Source organism: Cyprinodon variegatus, unplaced genomic scaffold (genome assembly GCF_000732505.1).
Source record: "Cyprinodon variegatus isolate N-32 unplaced genomic scaffold, C_variegatus-1.0 Scaffold219, whole genome shotgun sequence".
Taxonomy (NCBI): Eukaryota; Metazoa; Chordata; class Actinopteri; order Cyprinodontiformes; family Cyprinodontidae; genus Cyprinodon; species Cyprinodon variegatus.
This window is the reverse complement of record NW_015150672.1, coordinates 2,095-23,585: the sequence shown is the minus strand read 5'-3', so window position 1 is coordinate 23,585 and position 21,491 is coordinate 2,095. Positions and strand designations below refer to the sequence as shown.

General features: G+C 37.4%; 2 protein-coding genes across 2 annotated transcripts in view; one reads left to right on the top strand and one right to left on the bottom strand.

Moving 5' to 3' along the window:
- Positions 1–6,394, top strand: part of LOC107088466 (V-set and transmembrane domain-containing protein 2-like protein) — a 22,176-nt gene extending 15,782 nt beyond the window's left edge. The window contains exons 3-4 of the mRNA XM_015380648.1: positions 2,354–2,398; positions 3,134–6,394. Coding sequence (XP_015236134.1) covers positions 2,354–2,398; positions 3,134–3,433 — 345 coding nt within the window. The 3' untranslated portion in view covers positions 3,434–6,394. The remainder of the gene's footprint in view (positions 1–2,353; positions 2,399–3,133) is intronic.
- Positions 6,395–7,142: 748 nt separating this feature from the next.
- The window catches only part of LOC107088490 (protein-glutamine gamma-glutamyltransferase 2-like), a 15,987-nt gene continuing 1,638 nt past the window's right edge, over positions 7,143–21,491 (bottom strand). The window contains exons 2-13 of the mRNA XM_015380697.1: positions 19,956–20,135; positions 17,774–17,992; positions 17,403–17,521; positions 16,971–17,099; positions 16,650–16,827; positions 16,392–16,524; positions 16,163–16,266; positions 15,846–16,085; positions 12,054–12,329; positions 11,804–11,964; positions 8,302–8,438; positions 7,143–7,929 (exon numbers count right to left, since the gene is read on the bottom strand). Of these exons, the coding sequence (XP_015236183.1) occupies positions 7,779–7,929; positions 8,302–8,438; positions 11,804–11,964; positions 12,054–12,329; positions 15,846–16,085; positions 16,163–16,266; positions 16,392–16,524; positions 16,650–16,827; positions 16,971–17,099; positions 17,403–17,521; positions 17,774–17,992; positions 19,956–20,135 (2,027 nt within the window). The 3' untranslated portion in view covers positions 7,143–7,778. The remainder of the gene's footprint in view (positions 7,930–8,301; positions 8,439–11,803; positions 11,965–12,053; positions 12,330–15,845; positions 16,086–16,162; positions 16,267–16,391; positions 16,525–16,649; positions 16,828–16,970; positions 17,100–17,402; positions 17,522–17,773; positions 17,993–19,955; positions 20,136–21,491) is intronic.

The following is a 21,491-nucleotide window of genomic DNA, read 5'->3' as shown; positions in this document are numbered from 1 at the left end:
GACACACGCTTCGAAGCCTCGGCTCATCTCATAACATCTCTAATTAAGATTATTCTGTTTTCTGTGATTGCAGCATTTTTCCTGTACAGAATTTTCCTTGTTTTATGTTTTTTTTTTTGTGTTCTGCGTTTTGAGCTGCGATTTTGCACCTGTAATTAGTACTTTTTTTAACTAAAACATAAAACATACTACTTAAATGTTTTGCAATGTAAATGTATCTTCATGTAGGGATTTAGAGTAGATTTAATTAAATCAAAGGTCTACATCATATATAAATAAATCCTTCAAAAGAAGTCATTTTCCATGTCACCCAACTCTAACTGTAACAGTCAGACTTTAGACTTAGAATCAAGTTTATTGGCAAGTAGGTTTGCACTTACAAGGAATTTGACTTGGTGTTTATGGTGCAGACATATTTTATTTATATATATATATATATATATATATATATATATATATATATAATACAGAATCTATTGCTATATACAATATACTATATACAATAAATAGTATATAATGCAGGAGGTCTGGAGATGCTATGTTGGTGTAGCTTGTTGGTCCTGAACAGGGGAGGGAGAGAGGCAGTGTCAGTGTCACTGGGGTCTCTGGGCCTTGTTGATAAGGCTGGTAGTGGATGGGAAGAAACTGTTGTTGTGGCGTGAGGTTTTGGCCCTGATGGACTGCAACTTTCTACCAGTGGAAAGTGTCTGAAATAGTTTATAGCTTGGATGTGAGCCAGAAGCTATTTATAATCTATAGTCTCAAGTAACTATATAATAAATTAAAAATTAATCAAAGAAAGGCAATCAAATCTCAAATTGTTTTTTCATCTCTTTTATAACAAAGTGTTAAAATACTGTGACCTAATAAATGACAAGACTTACTTGCCTTTTATATGTAAAAAAAAATAAATTTGTCTATCGATTTTTGTATAAACTTAAGAACATCAGAAATAGTAATTCCTCTTTTTAATTCCTGGGTAACTGTGAGGATTACCTCATCCCTATTGTTGTGTCTTTTAAAGTCTCTTCACAGTTCTCATTGAGTAATTTTATCTAACTCGGTATTGTAAGCTGACTTATCAGTAATAGGTAACCTATTGCAGCACATTTCATTACATCTGCCAAATAGACACCTTACCAAAGTTCAGAGATTATGATCTTAAAGTTCAGAAAGATGTCCTGATTATGAGATTCTGATTATGAAAACAAGATAAGATCTGCTTGGTACCAGACAATAATCTTCTAAATATGGGATAACTGAGAGATGACATTTATAGACATTGGCAGAGAATGCATTTTTGATGCATGAAGCTTCCCACCTGAGTACAAAGGGGGTTTTTCGCCTGTACAACCACAGGGTTTTAAGATGCCTGCACAGTGTACGTAGACATATTATTGCCTTCCGCATTAAGAAAAATCAATGCCTAACAGTGTCTCATCCATAAGAGGAAAATAAGCTTGTCAAATCCAATTGCAATCCACATTTTCTGTTGCCTAACCCCAGGTCAGTGTAGACTGTCCTTCACTTTTCTCATTATTTCGAGTTTTTTATATAAATATAAGATCCTAATCTAAATAAAATAAGAATTTCATCATTACAAATTAAGACTTCATATCGACAACATCTTTTCTTGCAACTGTGGCATCTTTTCTCGTACTTTTGACATTGTAGGTTGTGATTATGTCATTTTCTCATGAGGGAGATAAGGTGTCTATTTTGTGAAAGTAGGGCGCTTTCTTGCTAACAGGCCTGAAGTTGGTAAAATTTTAATTTAGATTCTAAATCAATGAGTCCCTGGCTGTTGCAAGTCCAGCTGAATATCAATCTTTTCCAAGACTGCAAATATTTCTGAGGACTGCTCGAGCTAAGCTTATAGCTGTGTATGAGTAAAAGGGAAATCTAACATTAGGCATGGAAGACAGCCTTTGGCATAGAAACTAAGGTATAATTGCTGTTTCATATTTGCAAGCACTGGGGAAACAGGTTGATTCCCTCCCATTGATGGCGGTGGGGGACTCAGGCACCCCTGTGGTGCCTCTGGACACCATAATTGGCTGTGAGAAAGAAATAGATTTTCAAAATCTCTCTTGTTACCATGAATAATTCATATCGATGCCCAAAAGAATACCTCTGTGTTGCTGCATACATAATCACACGTTTTCCTAGTCTGAAGCTTACGTGCTTTGAGTGCATGTTGATGTAAGCATGCACATTTGTGAGAATGATCTACAAGAAGGGATGTTTGTAACAGAGGAGAAAAAAAATAGGACCCTGCTAGAAAGGCATAGGACATTTTTATTCCATGTTGCAGTGACAGTTTTTAATGTCTAATCTACTTTTCTCTGTGCAGATTGGGACCCTGGAGGAGATGCCAAAAGATGCCACTAAAATTAGTGTAAGCAACATCTTTTAGCTGAAACGTTGTGATTAGGAGAGGATTTTTTCCTTCAATCTTTTTGCAACAGCAACCTTCAGGGTTTTTTATTGGAATAGACAGAAAATAATGCCAAATTGTGAAGAGGGAGGATTTTTGGTGTCTGATTCTTTAAAATCTTTCTATTTATAGAAAAGGATGTGAAATATGCCTGAGTTAATACTAATGTTCTCTACAGTTACTGGTATTTCTCCATACCGGCTTTTCATATGTAGATTTTTAACTTTTTTGGCACAGGTCTTTTAGCTGCTTCTCCGATTATTGCTCTCCTTGTTAGCTTTTAGTTTAGGTGGATGGCCATGTCTACGCGGTGTTAGGGACTGTGCCATGGACGAGGCTTTGGATATTTATTAATTAATCCAGTTTTAAGCTTCTCCATAACTTCATCCTAAGCCTGTCTACTGTGGTTCTTCATCTTCATAACACAATCCAATTAACCTGAAAGCCTTGTAAACCTTCCTTTATAGAAAGATAAAACTCTAATAAAACAGAAAATTTGTTGTGTTATTGTAAAATTATTTGGATGCTATACATACTTTTTCAAAAAATTTAAAGCAGCAAAACTTTTGTATTTTCCATATTTTACAAGTTATATGTTTAAAGTCAACTAACCAAATCCTGGGATCCTTTAAAGCGATGCAGTATGTAATCTCTAGCAGTCTTATGTTTAGGACTCACTGTCTCTGTCCTTCACAGGTAGTAAAAGTTGGTGGCAGCAACATCTCCCACAAACTTCGACTCTCCAGTGTGAAACCAGCAGATGAAGGCACCTACGAGTGTCATGTCATTGACTACAGTGGACCCGTGGAACAGCGCTACCATGTCCAGGCCTATCTCCAAGTTGAGCCTGAGAGGCTTCAGGACTCTGATGATGCTCAGCCACAGAAACTAGAGCAACACTCATCAGGGAGTCAATTACAGCAGACCAATGGTCGCGATCTGAGCAAGAGATCTGTTCACAGCAACACTGACTGCAGGGGGCGCTGTGTGCTTTAGAGCGAACGTTTTGTCTGTCTGCATGTACTTTGGTCTCCTCCCCTAAGAGGGGCTTTCAATAGAGTAGCTATTACCATCCTGATGACAAATCAGCTGCGTCCAAAATCATCAACTTAGTAAGGACTCTTTATCCAAAGGGGAAGTGAATTAGCGTTCACCATGATAAATCCTGAATAGGGTTGGAAGAAGTTAGGGAAAGGAATCGGTATGCTTCCTATCCTAGTTCCTTTAGCATAGGGAGCCTGTGAGGTCCCTCACTGGGGCTAAGGAGGTAAAGGGATTCCCAAAAATCATTTGCCTGACGTACATGAGCACAGCCTGCCTCATGGAAATGAATGAGAGAAGAGATCCTGCACCAGTACTGTTTACAGTGATTATTGCTTTACAGTAAGCACACTCGGTGTGACACACAGTCATATAAGGATGTATTGTGGAGAACTTAATTCGTTTGCTACATTTGGGTAACTCCTCCTCCATCATGCTTTTTCTTTGCATGATGATGTGCCTAAGGTTAAAGGCTGTCAGCGGTCTGAGCATACCTTCCTACCCATGGTAGACATCTTGATGTCTGCCGCATGAAAGGTGAAGGAAAAGGAGATAGAAGCCACAGTTTGATGATTTTGGACACAGCTGCAGTTTCTGGACAGGGACTCTGTATATAATATTTTGATTTTTTGCTTGGAATACTCTCTTGTTGAATGTTATTTAGAGGGCTCTGTGTACCAGTGCATTTTTATTAATATTGTTCTAATTTTGTTATTTTTGTGTGTTTTATGCTGTTTCTTTAAACTTATGTGAACTGTAATGGCAAAGAGTAAGTAAGGTGAGCTTATTTTGTTGGTTTTGCCAAAGATTATTTGTATGATTACAGGCTATACAGTTATTAGATACCAGGGATTCACAAAACTTTGATAGAAATACACATGACAACTTTCTTTAAATACTCTGTCATCTAATCAAACCAAACCTTTCCTGTTTATACGTAGATTGGAATTAATTTGCCTGTTACAAGAGATATGAGCAACATATTTATTAAACCTTTCAAATAAAAGTTTCCAATTTTAAATGGTTTTGTATTAATTAGAATTGCCATATAAACTACAGGTCTTGGGTCGATGGTTTTAACCTTTCTACCACCTGCTACTCAAAACTTCTAGCAAGAATTTTGGCCTATCCCTCCTAAAACTGCAACTCTCCTCAGTTAAAAATGTTCCCCCAGAAAAATGAAACAAAGACAAATCCAAACAAGAAGGTGGGATGTCCGAAGAGACCCTGAGAGGTGGGGCTGAATGAGGGGATGAGCAGTTCGGGTTTATCAAGGGTGTGGTCAGGATGAGAGCTTAGCATGGCCTACCTTAGCCTAACCTGGCCTTATTCAATAATGGACAGTGAGCAGAGGGTTGCTCCTTCTTATACCTGGGATAGATCTTTTGAGTTGGAAGATTTTTCACCTCCCTCCAACTTGGAGCCTTAGTTGAAGCTGCTTGCTTCAAGGCACTGACTTGGCAATGCAAAAGCCGGTGCTGATGAGGCATTTAAGGACATGATGACTTTATTTGTAGGCCTGTGCTTATGCAGAGCGTTGACAGTTAAAGCCTCTACAAGTAGCAAAATCCATTAACAGCATTTATCGTTTGCACCAATAGTATAACTGAACTGGAATAGTCACTGTTCAGCCACTTAGGGTGGCAACAAGATGGGTTTGAGGCAAATATTGTAGAAGTAAAAAAACACTTAACAGGCTTACATTGAAGGCAAACTGACTTTCGCTCACTTTTTTCAAAAACATTCCATCATCTATCCAGAGATCCCTATCAGTTCTTTCAGCTCACACAAAAGCAACCTGCAGTTTGAGTGCTGATGTATTTAAGCACCATTGAGGTCCATCTTTCTATGCACATTCCAAGTTAGATGCAAATAAAAGACCCACCCGCTGTTCTCCTGGGTTGTTGGAGACTTTTTTTTTTTTTTATATGGGTTGTGTGTGTGGCCATTTCAGTCAGGATAAGTGAGCTTATGTAATCTCTGGAATGAGTTTCAGGACCAAATTGTGAAATATTGTAAGCTGAAACCTCAATTCTCCCCCGATATTCAGTGACAGCTTTTCCCTTTTATCAAAGATGGCTTCTTTTACACCTTCTTTTATGGCTTCTTTTTACACCATCTTTCCTCTCTATAGAAAATCTTTTCGGTCGTCAAATGTGTGTCTTTTTTTTAAGGTCCAAGAGTATAGTTAAATCTTGCCAAGAAGTGCTGGCTCTCCTATGCTGCATGATGTAGTTGTGTCTTTATTTGGTTTCTCCAGTACCTTCATGATAACTGAACCTATCATCAGGTATGAACCAGATTTATGGCGGTCAGCAGTTATATTCAAAAGTCTTTTTTTAAATGTTGCTTTAAAAATAATTCTAATGTGTGCTTCTAGTTAATAAAAATGCTATATATTAACCATTTCAAAGCTTTTATAAGTTAGAACATTATCATTTGGGTTTTCCTAAAATGTTCAGAGGTAAAGATAAATTTATGTAAAGTTCCGATTAAATGTTACATTTCATTATTCTTGCATTTAGCAGAGAAAAAATTTGGAAATCCAAACTGACCAAATTACCTAAAGGTTAGTCGGATCTATGTAAGTGAAAGAAAATGGTTGTGCCTTACAGTGCATGCAAAAACCTGCTTTTTATTATTTCGTGCTGTCTTTGAGTAATGCATTATAAATGATTGGTTATGTAAGATTTATGGATGTTATTCTTCTGGCTATATGAGTTGAATTAAAATTAATTTAGAGAACATTCAGTTCCTGCTATTTGATTCCTTAAAGCCAACTAAAGTGTTTGCTTCCTTTAATCAAAAGACTTGTTCAAGATTTGCTCTGATATGAGCATTCAAAACTGAAGATAGGACTCTATCCACTTTATTCTGGTACTCATGTTATATCTATAATTAACTGTTTATTTGTGTTCCCAGCATAGGAAGGCATGCCAATGTATGTTTTTACTGTGCTGCTGCTTTTTAATCAAGTAAAAATATTATTCAAATTTTTTTTTTTCTCTTCTTTGCATGATTTGAGATCAGTTTTCACAAAATAAACCATGATCTGTTAACTGATCATTCAGAAAACATAGGCCTGAGAGAAGTTCTGTGCTATTTTAATGACTTTGGCTTAAAGACAGAAATTGCACGGACAACCATCTTTATTGAGCAGAAAGGCTACAGTAGATTGGTGGAGAGTGCATACATGCAATCCTATCTGCTTTGCATGGTTTATGTATGCTTTTACTAACATTTACTATACATAAATGAAGTAAAAAAAAAAACATGCATTTCGAAGGTTGTTGCTGCCAGCTCCCGAGCATCACACAACCTCTCCAGACTACTTTTAAACATTGATGAATTCATCTTTCCAACCACCAGATGGCATCAAAACTGCACAAGTACATGCAGGCAATGCAGAAATTGTGCTTAAAATTACTAGAAAAACTGACAAAAATATAATGGAGTGCTGAAATAGCATCTTTTAGCTCATTTGATTTTCATAGGGTATATCCAGAAGGAAACCAGCACTTAACTAGGAACTATACTACAACAGCACATACACCACTAGTGAACACAATCATTAAGAAGATTCTTTATTTATGATGCTTGAAAAAACACCTCACAATGAGGTTTTTCCTTCTATAAAAGGCCTTTGTGTCCGGGTCACAGTGTGAATCAACACTCTATTAAGCTGTATTTTATAGAGGTTAATCTGTTCATATTTTTTCAAATGAACTGGATTTTTATGGAGCTGACTGTAAATGATGTGACGTGTGCACAATGTACAGAGAGAGCAGCAGATTATAAGAAATGGTGCCTCCACTACTTTCATGTGACATGCTAAAGGCGAAGAAACCTTTGTTGATAGATTAACAGAAATACCACTTACAGAGACGCATCGCCACATTAATTTAACATATGTTTATTTCAAGTTAGCTAAAGTTATACAGCTTCAATTGTTCCCCAAATATGATTAAAAATCAGATGCATATTCAGTTCTCATGAAATAAGTTTTATGCAAAAAAGCTACTATCAAGAGTAACATGCTATCTTTGCTTCAGACTATGAAAAAGTACATTGCAGGTTAAAAAGTTTGCACTAATAAATGTGATTAGATAAGATTCATTTTTCAAAACAGGAAGATTAAAATAATTTTATATAAAGTATTTGAGGAGAAAGCAAGAGGAAACAATCTTTTCAGTCTGCAGCACGAAAAAATGCTGCTTGTGCTTTGATTAATATATTTAGATGCATAGACAGTTATGAAAAATGGACTAAAAATGTTTCCATCTTTAAATCTATAAAATTATTATTTTCCAATAATGACATTCCTGTAGCCCTTGACATGACACAACTTGTTGCTGTCAAAGTCGACGACCAGTTTTCTTAACCCAGAATGGGTCGGGGTAAAGTAGATTTTAACTTTGGCATCTTCCCCTGGTCCCACTGTGCAGCCCAGCCTGTAAGGTAAACATTTAAATGTCACTTCACTGAAGGTTTTATCATGGAACTCAGATTGCATAAACATTTCAAAGACAAAAGGCTATAAACAGATAAATCGTTTCTGTGATGGAGGGGATGCAGAGCTGCAAATTTCCTGTCAGCAAAAAATTATCTAAAATCATCTTTGTTTCTTCCACAACCTGTTGCTGTCATGTATTCCAGTTGCACATCTGGGTGTTGCAAAGCAAAGGGGAATTCTTTATAAACATTAAAAAAGCAATTACTTCCATCAAACACAGCGATGACTGTTTTAGTTTAGTGGAATTTTGATATTACTTAATCTATGATATATGCAAAAAGAAAGCAGTTAAAGGATAGCTGTAAACAACCTCTCAGAGATGATGTTGCCTCCAGTCAGGTTGGCTCCCTCAATGCTGAAGCAGCAGTTATCCAGCGGCTCTGGTAGAGGGTTCTGAAGGGTAATTTCTGCAGCCAGCTTCCGGTTCTCCTTTGGTTCACCGAGGATCTAAGGGGACAATCATTACAAGATGGATTAAAACAAAAAGAAAAACTCATGTGATGCATTTGGTGGCAGATCAGAACAGTTGTCTTTGGTTCAGTCAAATGGATGATTAGCTTGTTTTCGACACAGATCAAGGTGGATAAGTCCAGCTTTATTTTACTTGAAAACATACAGCCCATTCTAAGGAGAAAAATTATTTAAGACAATAATGTCTCTGTGACCACAAAGCTGGGCTACTATTACGCACATAATTTAGGTTAGAGTAGAACATCTGCAGATGGTGCAAAAACTCTGCTTTAAATGTTCTAACACAGATATGACTCAATGTATTTCATCAGTTTTGAACTGACCTCACAGACTGCACATCCATCTAAGGATCCATTTTAAGTTTCTTTAATATTTTTCAGTCTTACAGTAAATGTCCTTCCCCCGTTCTACGTCTCTTGAGTTTTTACAGCCCTGCGTGACACCTCTTCCCTTTAGGTCAGCTGACTTATTGCTCTTGTCAGTACCAAGAACCGGGCGCAAGCTCAGATTACTCCTACTAAGTAAACAGAGTCTGCCTTTAGTTAGATCAAAGCGTTTGGACATTTCAATCTGGAAGTCTATAACTTGACACCTTCATGAAAATGGTGAATGAGTGACAGGACTTAAAGGTTAATGTTAACACATGGTTTCCATCCTATCTTAATGAGCAAAAGTGGTCAAAACATAATGTGAAAAACTCAGGGTTTGATCTTCAAAGAATGCAAATAGACTGCACATGCAAACAGTTTTTGCAGCTTGGAAATAGTGGTCTTGTGTGTAATCTACTAAAATGGTTGTGCAAATGTTAAGACGTGCAAACTGGTGTGGTTCTGCCAATGAAAATGAGAAGGTTGTATCTTCTACAAGCAGTTTAAGAGTAGCAGTAAAAGAAAGATGAGGTCCTAAGCCATGGAGTTGGAAGAGATGTTTACAATAAATATTTAAAAAATAAAGATGATAATACTAAATATCATATAATGTATTTCACATAGGTAGTCTTTATCAAAGTGGTATGAAAAAAAGTAAACATTAAATGAAGAAAATGATTAAAGTTTAAGTTAAATACTAAGGATAAAATGTAAAACATGGGAAAGTTGTCTCTGTCTGTTGATTAAGTTATTGAGAAGGTAAGTCCAAAACAATAAACATAACTTTGCTACATGCAGAGCCTGTTTAAAAACACAGAGAGAAAATAAAATCCCTCCTGCCACGATTAGAAATGTCCCTACAGGCTAGGCATTTTTTTTTTTTTATAAATGTGCAATATTTGAATTAGGTAATGTTTTGTTTTTCATTTTGGCTTAATTATAAACAAGTTCCTTCTTAATCTCCACAATGGCTGCACAATCGTTTTGCATATGACTTTGCTCCTGACTTTTAAAATTTGCTTTAAAAAAAAGTTATAAAAACAGCTGCAACAGTTTGGGTTTTTACATTTGAAAAATTACCTTGCTTTATGTATCCTACACCAATAATTTTGGCCATTAGACCAAAATCTTGACAAGCATTGAGTCCTCATCCTTCCAATCACAATTTAGCAATGTGTTTTGTTAATTTATCATATAAATGTACAATTAAAAATGTATTATGAGGTAGCAATAATACTGTAAAGCATTGTATAATTGATGGCAAAATTTACATCCACTGTAAGACTAGTAAAGAATTAAACCTGCAAGCTGTACTATTTTAACAATTTAAACAGGGGAACTGTAAAATGTTTATCTGCAGAAGGTGATGAAGAAGATATCGGAGACAAAGAGCAGCAGAAATGTAGCGTTTTAAATCAAGGTGGATGTTTGGATAACAATTGTTTAAGAAGTCAGAAAGGCAAAGCATAAATTAGCAGAACTTAATGCACTACTTCAGATCGTGTTTATGAACTTTATAATATCTTCCACAGCTCCACAGTCTGTGTATATTTATGTAAGCACAGTACTTCTGGGCAATCAAACTGCATGCCTGATATTTAGCAGGATATTTACTGTAGTTTCTGGCTCTGTCATTGCCAGGTCGAACTTTAACCAGTGTAGAGATGAATATTTACTATTTAGCTATTATTATTTTACTTAATCTCTTTAGCTCCTGACTCCGAACACATTCAATGATATCTTAAAATGACCCTTAAACATTTCTGCTTGACTGACTTCACAGTCATGAACACCTATGTTCTTAAAAAACGACCTTTCATTTGAAGTGCTTAGAAAATAAATTTACTTTTGCCGATTTCCACAATACCACCACATATTACAGGTTTTGTTCTATTTAGCTAACTAATAGAACAAAACATAAAAACAACAAACAGCCCATAACTAAAAGAATTGTGAAAAATAATGCATATATTTACAAGTGATAATCTGCAGTGTGCCATACAGTACATTTGCATTAAGTCTGCTTTACTCAACTCCTCCTAAATTAATTGGCACTGTAGCCAATTACTTTAACAAATGAAATAAATACAAAATAAAGTACAGCTGTTTGTTATTAATCCATTTTCCATCACACTTTATCCCTTCTGGGGTTGTGAGGGGTGCTGGTGCCTATCTCCAGCTGTCTACAGACGAGAGGCAGGCTACACCCTGGACAGGTGTCCAGTCCATCACAGATACAAACAGGACAAACAACCATTCAAGCACACTAAGGAGAATTTAGAGAAGCCAATTAACCTAACAATCATGTTTTTTTTAACTGTGGGAGGAATCCGGAGTACCCGGAGACAACCCACGCATGCACAGGGAGAACGTGCAAACTCCATGCAAAAATACCCAAGACTCCGAATCGAACTCAGGACCTTCTTGCTGAAAGGCAGCAGTGCTACCCAGTACTTCACTGAGCAGCCCCTGCTTGTTTTTATTCTCATCAAAATGGTCATATCTTATCTATCGTCTTTGGCAATGTAGCCTACAATGTTTAACCAGAAAGCTAATGTTGAGAAAGAGCAATGAAAGAAAGTTTTATTTTTTTGTTTGTCACAGGGAAAGCCATATGTGGTGCCAAATTATTGGGAAACATAGCCTTGAACATACAGGGAAGCATGGTTATGAATGCATCATGCTTCAGCACTGATGTTCTTTGGCAGGGATTGGTAGGGCTGATGGTCAGAGTTAACAATCCTGGGAAAAAAACATAAATATCCACCGCCCAGACATTATCCAAACATAATTACAAATTCAACTTGATTGTTTACATTTACAAGCCACTATATGTCTTATTTTCTCATTTTAGTTTTTTTCAAGGCAGTCTGAACCAAATCTTAATAATAATTGCCAAAAAATCTTGGAAGGGATCTTACCATTGGAGGTATGCAACACCCAAAGCTAAACAATCCTTGCATTTGTACTCACTCTGACTTTAATTTCAGGATTGTCCAGTACAATGTTTCTTGTTGCCAGTTTTGTCTTTCCTGTGGAGTAATCCACCAGTAGAGCTGCGAGTCGAATTAAGTTGTCTTCTGTTACTAGATCCCCATACTTTGTGTAATTCAGCCTGAGTGGGACTCGCCTCTCTGGAATGTCACGGACAAAATCTCATAGTACGAATGTAAGCATAATAACAGATATCTGTGTGTCCTCACCACATGGTGACCTGGCTCACCTGCTCCCGGTGTGAGCTGAACGTTGAGCAAGTCTTTGAAACCGCAATTCCCTCCCAGAAATCCATTGTAGGAAACAGCGCAGGACCCAAACACCAGGCGGCACTTTGTCTCTACTTCCGTGTTGTTGGTAACAACAGCGTACACGTCAAAGTCGCAGCCCTTCCTCATGTCAGGTGTAACTTTGATAGTGACGTGGAGGCCTTGGTCCGGCTTCTCTCGGAGAAGCTTGTTTTGATGGTTGGCTTTTGTGAAAGCTTCCCGCTCTTCATCCGATCCTAGGAATATAAAAAGCCACAGAGTCACAGGAGTTTTTCAGTGTAAGTGATCCAAACTAAAAAAAATTGAAAATTCATTTTCCTAGCTTGTTATATATTAAATTTAAAACCAAATGATAAGGAGTGAATGGAATGCTAAAGAAACTGAACATTTGATCTGCAGGAATACCAAAAAACATTGGAGTTGGCTTTGTTTCCAGCACTTGATTCTTAGTGGACTGAAGATGCATTTAAAAAATAATGCAACCTATTTTTGGCATTTACGTATCATATTTAGTTACTTTAGCACAATTGTTTTATGTCCTACCCTGCTCAAATTAAACAATTGCGATAAAGTATTTAATTATGATTAAGTAAATGCCAAAAACGATTGCATTATTCAGAACTTATACTTCACAAAGCATATGTTATATAGTTCCTGTTAAAATCTATTTACAAAAGCATTGCATTTTAGTACAGCAGATTTTTTAACAGCTTGAAGAACTACAGCTGTCTTCCTGGTGACCCCATCAGTCTCACAACATTGTGTGAGGAATTGGTCCAAATTTTCTTTTATATCCTCTTCACTGAGCTTTGCATGCAGTTGTTTATGGAAACTTCTCACCAGGGTCGTGTGAGGTCTGAACTTAGGCCTTCAGAAACTGGTTTTATTTCCATTTTATATCACTTTCTGCTGTATATTTGGGGATATGCTTGGCATTATTGTTCGGTTGTAGAATCTAGTTCTTGCCAACATTCAGCAGTGATACAGATGATCTCATATTTTACTGAGAAACGTTCCTGTACAAAGATTAACACTCACTTCAGCCTGCAACATCTGCAGCTACATTCTGAGGCTAAAAAACATCTCAAATAACCAGAACTCACCAAAGTTACTGATTGTCGATATGAGCTTTTATGAACATGTGCCATATTTTCTTTTCATAACAAATGTATTGCTTGCAATTGTGCCCAACATATCCACAGCATTGTTCTTGTCTGTTTAAAGGACATTCTTTCAGTCTCTGGCTTGTCCCACTGCTATAATTTCCAGCTAAGAAGAGAAGCTTTCTCCTGACAAACAAGCAATATTTTTTCAGCCATCTACCAGCTCTACAGTCAGAAGAATGAATGAACATGTATTTTAGTGCCCTCAGTCTTCTCCCATCCACTGTCATAAGGCCGCAGCCTATACAGAGAAAGACAGATCTTTGGCCATTTGCTCAATCTCTCTTGTCTACATTTTATGGTGGATTTAGACCTGAAAAATAGCATTCAAATGGAAGAAGGTTGTTCTCCTGTCTGGTGAATCCTTTCTGGGTGATATGCTTTAAATCATTCTGCTAAAACGCTAAATAACATCCCATTTTCTGCCATCGGTCTGTTGCTATAAAGATTTCAGGATGCTATGGGGTAAAAGTGGTGTAGGATCCAGAAGCTCAACTTGCAACCGGAGGGTTGCATGTCTGGAACTCCAGCCCAACCCACCTCATTCTTTGTGCCCTAGAGCAAGTAGTGTTAGGGGAGAGTTGGCCTAGTGGTTAGAGCAGTGCACTTGTGCAAACTGAGAAGGTTGCAAGTCCCCGGTTTGATCAGCACAGTCAGCACTCTGGGGCTCTGAGCAAGACCCTTAACCCCATACTGATCCCCGGGCGCCACCCAATGGCAGCCCACTGCTCCCCAAGGGGATGGGTTAAATGCAGAGGTAGATTTCCCCAGTGTGAGATCAATAAAGTTCAATTGTTATTTTTATCATTTTTAAGCACCCTTCTGGCCTTAATATGGTAGTCAAAAGACCCGGTGTAACCTGTGTATATTTTAGCCCCAGGGCAGCGGCCACCATCAGTGTGTGTGAATGGATAAATGACTTAATGTAGTGTACTGGAGTACTGTATAAGCAGTGGACCTTTTCGTTTACCAAAATTTACATTTCTTTTGTAAAGTAAATAACCCCATATCCAAATGGATCCACCAACAAATTTAAAGGTGGACATCAGCTGCCTTTCCATTTATGCTACTCTTTATTGTGTATATATGTATATATATATATATATATATATATATATATTTTTTTTTAACCACACTAATGATCCTGCTTACAAGACTGATAATATTTCTTTGTCCGAATTTGTTGCCAGTTTTCAGTTTGGATGTAAACAGATTAACTGATTTAGTCAGAATAAAATATGCTATACCTTTCTTGGTTGACATGTTCTCACAGCTGTCTGTGGCATCATAAGAAAAACAGCTTTGCATTTATAACCTAATGAAACAAGCATGTCAACAACTGGACTTATAGTTTCCTAGAAACTCTGATTGAACATATTTAAAGTAGCCACACAAATTCCTTTATTTTAATGTTAGGAATGCGGACAATTTGTGGCGCATATTATGATATATTAGCAAAAAGTTTATGTAAAAACTGTTTCCTAGAGTGAGACGTTCCCTTCTGAATAAGGGTACTAAATTTAGACATTAGTTTTTTTGTTCTGAGTCTGAGATTAAATACAGCAGCAATAGATGGAGTTATTTGAAAGTTCTTTATTTACTTACCTTTTTCAGAGCTTTTAACAAATATGTTTTCTGTGATAAGCTAAAGATGCCTGCACAGCTTGAGCTTTTACTTTGGGAGTTTTTCAAGTTTTTTTCACCATTTCTCAAAGTATTACATGGATTTCACCTCTGTGTGAACTTGCTTATGTCAACTTCTGAGAAGGTTGGCAATGGTGTTAAATTTTTCTTACTTGCTTGTCAAAAAGCTTTTTAACTCTAGAGGGGTGGGTTTCACATTCTGTGTAAATAACCTTGCAAGCCCTTCCAGATTAATGGGCTGCTCCACTCCCTTCTCAGTGACACTTCTCATTTAGTTTTAACGTGTTATTGTGTTAGTACAAACTCCCGACACATCTGCCTCTATAGTCAGATATGCTGGCAATCATAAGGTACTTAACAGCATTTAGAGGGCACATATCGATCAAAAACTCAAGAAAAAAATTAGTTAAAAAGTCAAATTGTTTTAAATTTAGCTTTTTTTTAAAGAAATCTACTGTATATCTATTCCATATTTTATTTCAACAATACATTGTAAAGATGCTTTCACACTGAACACAGCGAGTAGAATGAGTGATTTGCATATTATCCCCAGAAAGGAAGTGTTCAGTAACAAATTAATAGTCGATGCAAAGTACTGATTTCAAGCATTGAAGGTGACATAAATTGAGCAATTAGTGCAAAGAGTGTTACTGCAGATAGAACAAAGCGAAATTATGCAGGAGTTAAGAAACGTAGGAAGATGGAGTGCAGAAAAACAAAGCTTTTTTATACAACAATTTACTGCAGATGGGTGCTTTACTCTGCCACAGTAGAGGCTGGATGTTGGACAGACAATGTGTTAATGTAGTCAATACAGGGAGCCAAAACGTCAAGCAACCAATGCCAGACAAACCACAACAAAAATTTCCTGCACTTGCATTCGGTGTCAACAGATCTTTAACAGAATTATTTATTTTAGTTTATTCAGAATGCCACTTTCGGTACCTTCAGGGTACTTGTAGAGGTGAGTGATGTCCTCTCTGGTGTCACTGCCAACACTCTTGGTGCTGATCTTCTGGCCCACCAATCCAGTGGTGGTGACCTCTGAAGTGCTACCATCCTTTTTCTTCATGAGTGTGACAATATCAGCATTGACCTCAGCAAAAACAAAAGGGGCGTCGTACTTGAAGGTAAGCTCCCCCTCCTTGATGGCCTTGACAGGGATGGGGCCGCAGCAATACACTCCTGAGAATTCAAATAAATTCTCAGAATTGAAACTATGACACTAGATTTACTATGCATACATATTTCAAAAGCTGTACCTTCACTCTTTTCCTGAGGAGTGGGGTCACTAGCCTGCCAGCCATCAAAGCCAGGTTTGAGGTCTGGCCTAGTCATCCAACTTTCCACCCAGCAATGGTAATTCCTGCAGATATATAACACATTGAACAGGTGTTTTTGCTCTGTTTGAGCAACCCAGTGCTGTCCTTAGCTGTGAGTGCTCATAATTTTCTCAACCATGTGTTAAATATAATGCAAGTAAGTTCTAACCAGATCATTTCTCTAGATTGAATGGAATCCCCTTTCTCATTGACGTAACGTTCAATCACCAGGTTGCTGTTGGTGTCATGGGCAGACAGAAAGTTGGTTATGACTCGACAGGGAATGCCCAGTGCTCTGGAAACTACAAAGACATAAGATAAAGTGTCATGTTTGAAGGGGGATTATGCATATGTGGTGATATACTGTTTTGATTCAGGTAGACAAAAATAATGATTCTCTCTAGCCATACAGCCTCTCCTGTCTTACCCGAACAGGCCACAGCAGCAAACACCCAGCACTGTCCGTAGCGAACGGGCTGACAGGCTTGAGTGTCCCAGTTTCGCAGAATCTCCACACTGCCACGCCAAAACAAAGGACTGACCCCTCCTTCATATCCGTCAGACCATTTCCCCAGCAACACCCCTTTGTCGTCATTACAATTTACCTGCCACACAACAAAAATAGTCTAAAATTTTTCACGTCTGAAATCTAACATCTAAGTGTGTCATGGAAACATACAACAAAGAGTTGAATATATATGAACATTGGCTATAGAAATATATAATCAATAAAATGGAGAGGTCATACCATTGCACTCAGTACTCGGGTTACATAGATGGGATTTCTTCTCCCTGAATGGTCTTTTCCAGGATTACGCAGGCATTTAGGATTCATATCCAGAATCCTAAGACAAATATCCAGGATTCCACTTTCAAACTGTAGAAAATAACACACCCATTAGATTTGTGCCCCCTTAGAAAAGGATCCAGTAGACGTGGTGGAACAAAACTTCCCTAAATACGTCGGTTCTGAGGAAGCAGACAAAAAACAGAGCAAGATATGCGCACAGGCTTGGAGGTGTTTTTTTAAAAATTAGGTTACCTTATCAGAAAATATTTTCCTCTCACTGTAATGAGTCTTACTCAAGTTTAATCAACACTCTGACAAAATCCTGCCTCATTTGATTGATTGTTTATAGTGATGAAGAGAGGTTGATGCTGTCAGTGTTGGTGTTGGTACCTGGCCAAAATTCCAGGGAGTGGGTATGGGGTGTTTGCTGCTGCCTCGAAAGATGATCCCATCCTGAGAAAGAACATACTCGGCCAGGTTCTGCTCATTGTCCATATACACCTCATCCGCTGTTGCCAAGACAAATTACAAATAATGTCCCAATGCAAGTCCAAACTGCTATGCTTAGGTTTGAATTCTTAAAAGAGTGACTCAATCTTAGTATCAAGCAACAAAATACTGAAAATCGTTTGGCATGATTTATTCTCTTAGCTCTAATCCTTAACACATGTCTACATGAAACATGATCAGCTAAGCTCTTGTTATCTCTACAAGATACTTTACTTGATAGACATATTCACTGAGGGGTAATGTTTACCCACCTGGACACCAGGGATTAAACAGAAGAATGAACTCAATCTTCCCTGACTGGCCCAGGGTAAGAGTGTAGCGGCCAATAGGAGCTTTGGGAGAAGAGCAGATAGAGAGGGCCACCGTATTCCCAGGAGGGCTGGTTACTGCGGCACTCCAGGTAGAAGTGTCAATATTAGGAGAGACACCAAAACGGGCCCTGGTACCATACTGCTCAGAGGGCTGAGGACCTGCATGTTATCAAGAAAATTGTTAAGAGGGAGAAATAGTAACCAAATCTTTGAGAAAAGAAAATCATTGAAAAAGGAAATTTTGCATTTCCAGTCAAAGTTCACAAATACTGTCAGTGGGAGATAATGTCATATCGATTCAGGGCTTTTTCATTTTAATTTAAGACAAAGGTGGGATGATGATACAATACACAGCTGAAATGAATTTGTAAAACAATACATAGGTTCTCACCTTGACAAGTGCAGCAAGTTATCTCTATTCACAGTTTCTGCTTTATACATACAGGCTCAAAGTCAACCCTACACTTCCAGGAGAGTTGAACTACATTAGGAAAACATTATGTGGAGCAATATTGATAAATAATGCAAAAATAATGGGATTTTGATGTTGCAATGGCTTTATCCTTTAGGATCATAGCAAGCAAAAACTTATTAAAATGTTTTCTGCATTAGCTTTTTATTTCATCAACAACCAAACAGTAGGCGTTACCAAACAGATTTCAGGTATATAGAGTCTGAATGTGTGGTACATAAGCAAACAGCTTTTATATAAATGAGCAAGGTCCTGGCCTAATTCTGAAAAGATATTTCAGCAGTTTTCCAATCTGATGTTGGCTGGTTTTAAAAGCTATAGTTCACTTTTTTATTGTAATGACACAGAGTCAATAAGATCCTGGTATTTCTGGTGCTTATTCAGGAAGCGTCTGAATCCAGCTTTGATATATGTTTGACACATTGTTCTACTTAGATGTCTCACAGTTTTGACAGTTAATCCATCTCTAAGAACCCTGCACCGACTGTCAAATGCAGTGATGGTACCATCATGCCGAGGGCTGCTTTCACTAGCAGTGATCCTATTTCATTGCCTGGAATGAAGGAGGGATACCTCAAGTTAACAGGTATGGGACTCTGTCATCACAATCCACTGGAAAATCTTCACAAATATATGCTAAGACTGACACAAGATGTGATAAAAGCGCCTTGCCCCATCAAAACCTGGTCTAGGCCAGAAAACCACATGGTTTTCCCTTTCTTATAAGCTAAAATACAATTTAGTTCAGATGCTAGTTTATATTTATATTTGAGCCTCTTTGATTACACACATGAAAAATCCACAATAGATTTTTATATGAACATCCAAACGTGACATCTTTGAATCACATGACATCCATGCCCATTATGAGTGTATGTAAACATTTGATAGGCAAGATACACTTACCCCAGTGTCTAAGGTTTAACCATATCTGACTCTGTTCAGACATGCATTTTCAGCATAACAGCGCAATAGATAAAAGCTTATCCACTTAACGGCAAAGAACTTTGGAAGGACGTCTGTAAAGTAACTTTACTGTGCTTTATCTTCCCCGGCTTTAATGGGGGCCCCTCTCAAATCCATCAAAATAAGGAGACGTTTTAAAACTTGATACTATTATCTGTGATAACAGTATGCACAAATTTCCCTTCTGGGCAGCAACATTTCCTGATATCAGAGTTGAATTTGATGGTGAACAATTGTTGCCTTTACAAGCTTTTTGCAAGAGACAAAAGTTTTCCTGCAGTTTTATTCCACAAACAAGATCTACAAAAACAGAAAACCCTGAATACAACTGCACAGAAATACATACAGTAGGTGGGTTTCAAATGAACTGGGGGAAGTACACCGCAACGTGCTTTAGCTGCAAAAAGGAAACACCTCTGTATCTGAACTAGATCACTACCTTCCCTTTAACACTGCTCCCTCTGGATCCTCAAATAACTAACACACCCAGTAAGAGGAGGCTGAACACACTGACTTCCTGAGTGTGAGGAATTACCCTGACATTTCAACACAATTTTATATACCAAAAATACATTAACCAGTCCTTAAGTACTGCTAACTAGACAAAAACAAATGTAGGGAATCTTTACTTGTTAAAGGAAAGTCAATAATTAAAATAACTATTTGATTTAAAAGACTTTGTACCTGTTTCTGCAATGAAGTCAAGAGAGCTGATCCCTGGCTGGTAGCTTCCAGACCGAAGATAGAGACTGATGGAGAATGGCTGGCCTCTCCTCACTATGAGTTGATCAACTCCATTGAGGTCAGTGCGATGGTCGGTGTTGTTGAACAAACACTCCAGATTCCATTTCTCGATGTCCAGAGCTTAAAATAAAACAAACAGCCATATCAATAACTTTAAAACATTTACACTAAACACATTTTCTGATCATATTTAAAATGTTTTTTTTGTCTTTTTTGTAATTTATTAATTATGTATTTACATTGCTGTCATCTATACTCCTTAGTTAAACCTTTTATTGCAACTCATTAATATTTATTGTGTGGTCTTCGGATTAAACACATGAACCTTGGCACTGTGGGCATGTTTCTACTCAACAAGATAATTTTCTCTGGCAAATCTTGCAGCATAAATCAAGAGAGGCTTAACACAGAGTCTCTCCGAACTGCAGAGGGCTTGCTATGACAAACATTCTCCTATCCTCTGGATTGCTATATAAAGAAGAAGCGAACTCTTCTTGTGTAACATAGAGTATACTCTATGACCTATCAGACGGCTTGCTTCTCTGTATATACAAAACCCTGTTGTAATGATCTTCCCTCCAACCTTCTATGAGGTAATGATTTCAAGCCTGGGCGAGACATAGTTGCACAAAGGCAAAACCACAAAAGCTTCCTGCTGCTTCAAGGAATTAGTCAAGGGTCAGGGACTTCCACTCTTGGTCTCTATCAGAGAATAAAAACAGATGTTGGTGCAGCATTCTCCATATTCTGCAAAGGCTGTAGAAAGGCAAGCACAATCTACATATTTTATATCTGTAATGTGTGTGATATATTTTTTTAAAACAAGACCCCAAACATTGTTTTGTCCAGCTGTTTATAAAGAAAACATCTGGATGAAAAGGCTTTGATGTAAACAGCAGGGAACCTCTTAAAACAGGAAGTAGAATGTGAAAGCTGTGGTCAAAAGAAGTGTTGACAAAGGTTGGGTTTATGCTGTTAGCAGAGGCGAGTTTTAAAGGGAAATGTAGGACAAAAACTATGACCCAGTGTGAGGTCAAAGGTGGGACAAAAACCTCTTCTACAGGATTAAATTTGAAATGTTTAAATGATGAAATCAGGCTGTATGAAGCTGTAATTGTTACTGAGTTGTGTGGGTGACTTTAGTTCACACAAGAAAATGTTTTTCCCAATAAGTCTTTTAGCTGCTAAGATGTTGGTGTATTTGTTAGTGCAAGCTTTGCTTATTTAAACCAAGATATTGTTAGCATAGAGTAGAAAGATATTCATTGTTTCATCCTTATTTAATTGTTTGGGATTGGTGTTTTATACTAGATTAATTCTTTATTCAAATTTCCATCACTAGATTATCTAACAGCTTTGTTTTCCTTGGTTTTAGGTCAATAATAAAAAAAGGTGTTTGCCTAATAATTGAATTAATCAATTAAATCAAATAAATACAAAAACAGTTAGTTGACCATACATTTGATTGAAAAATCA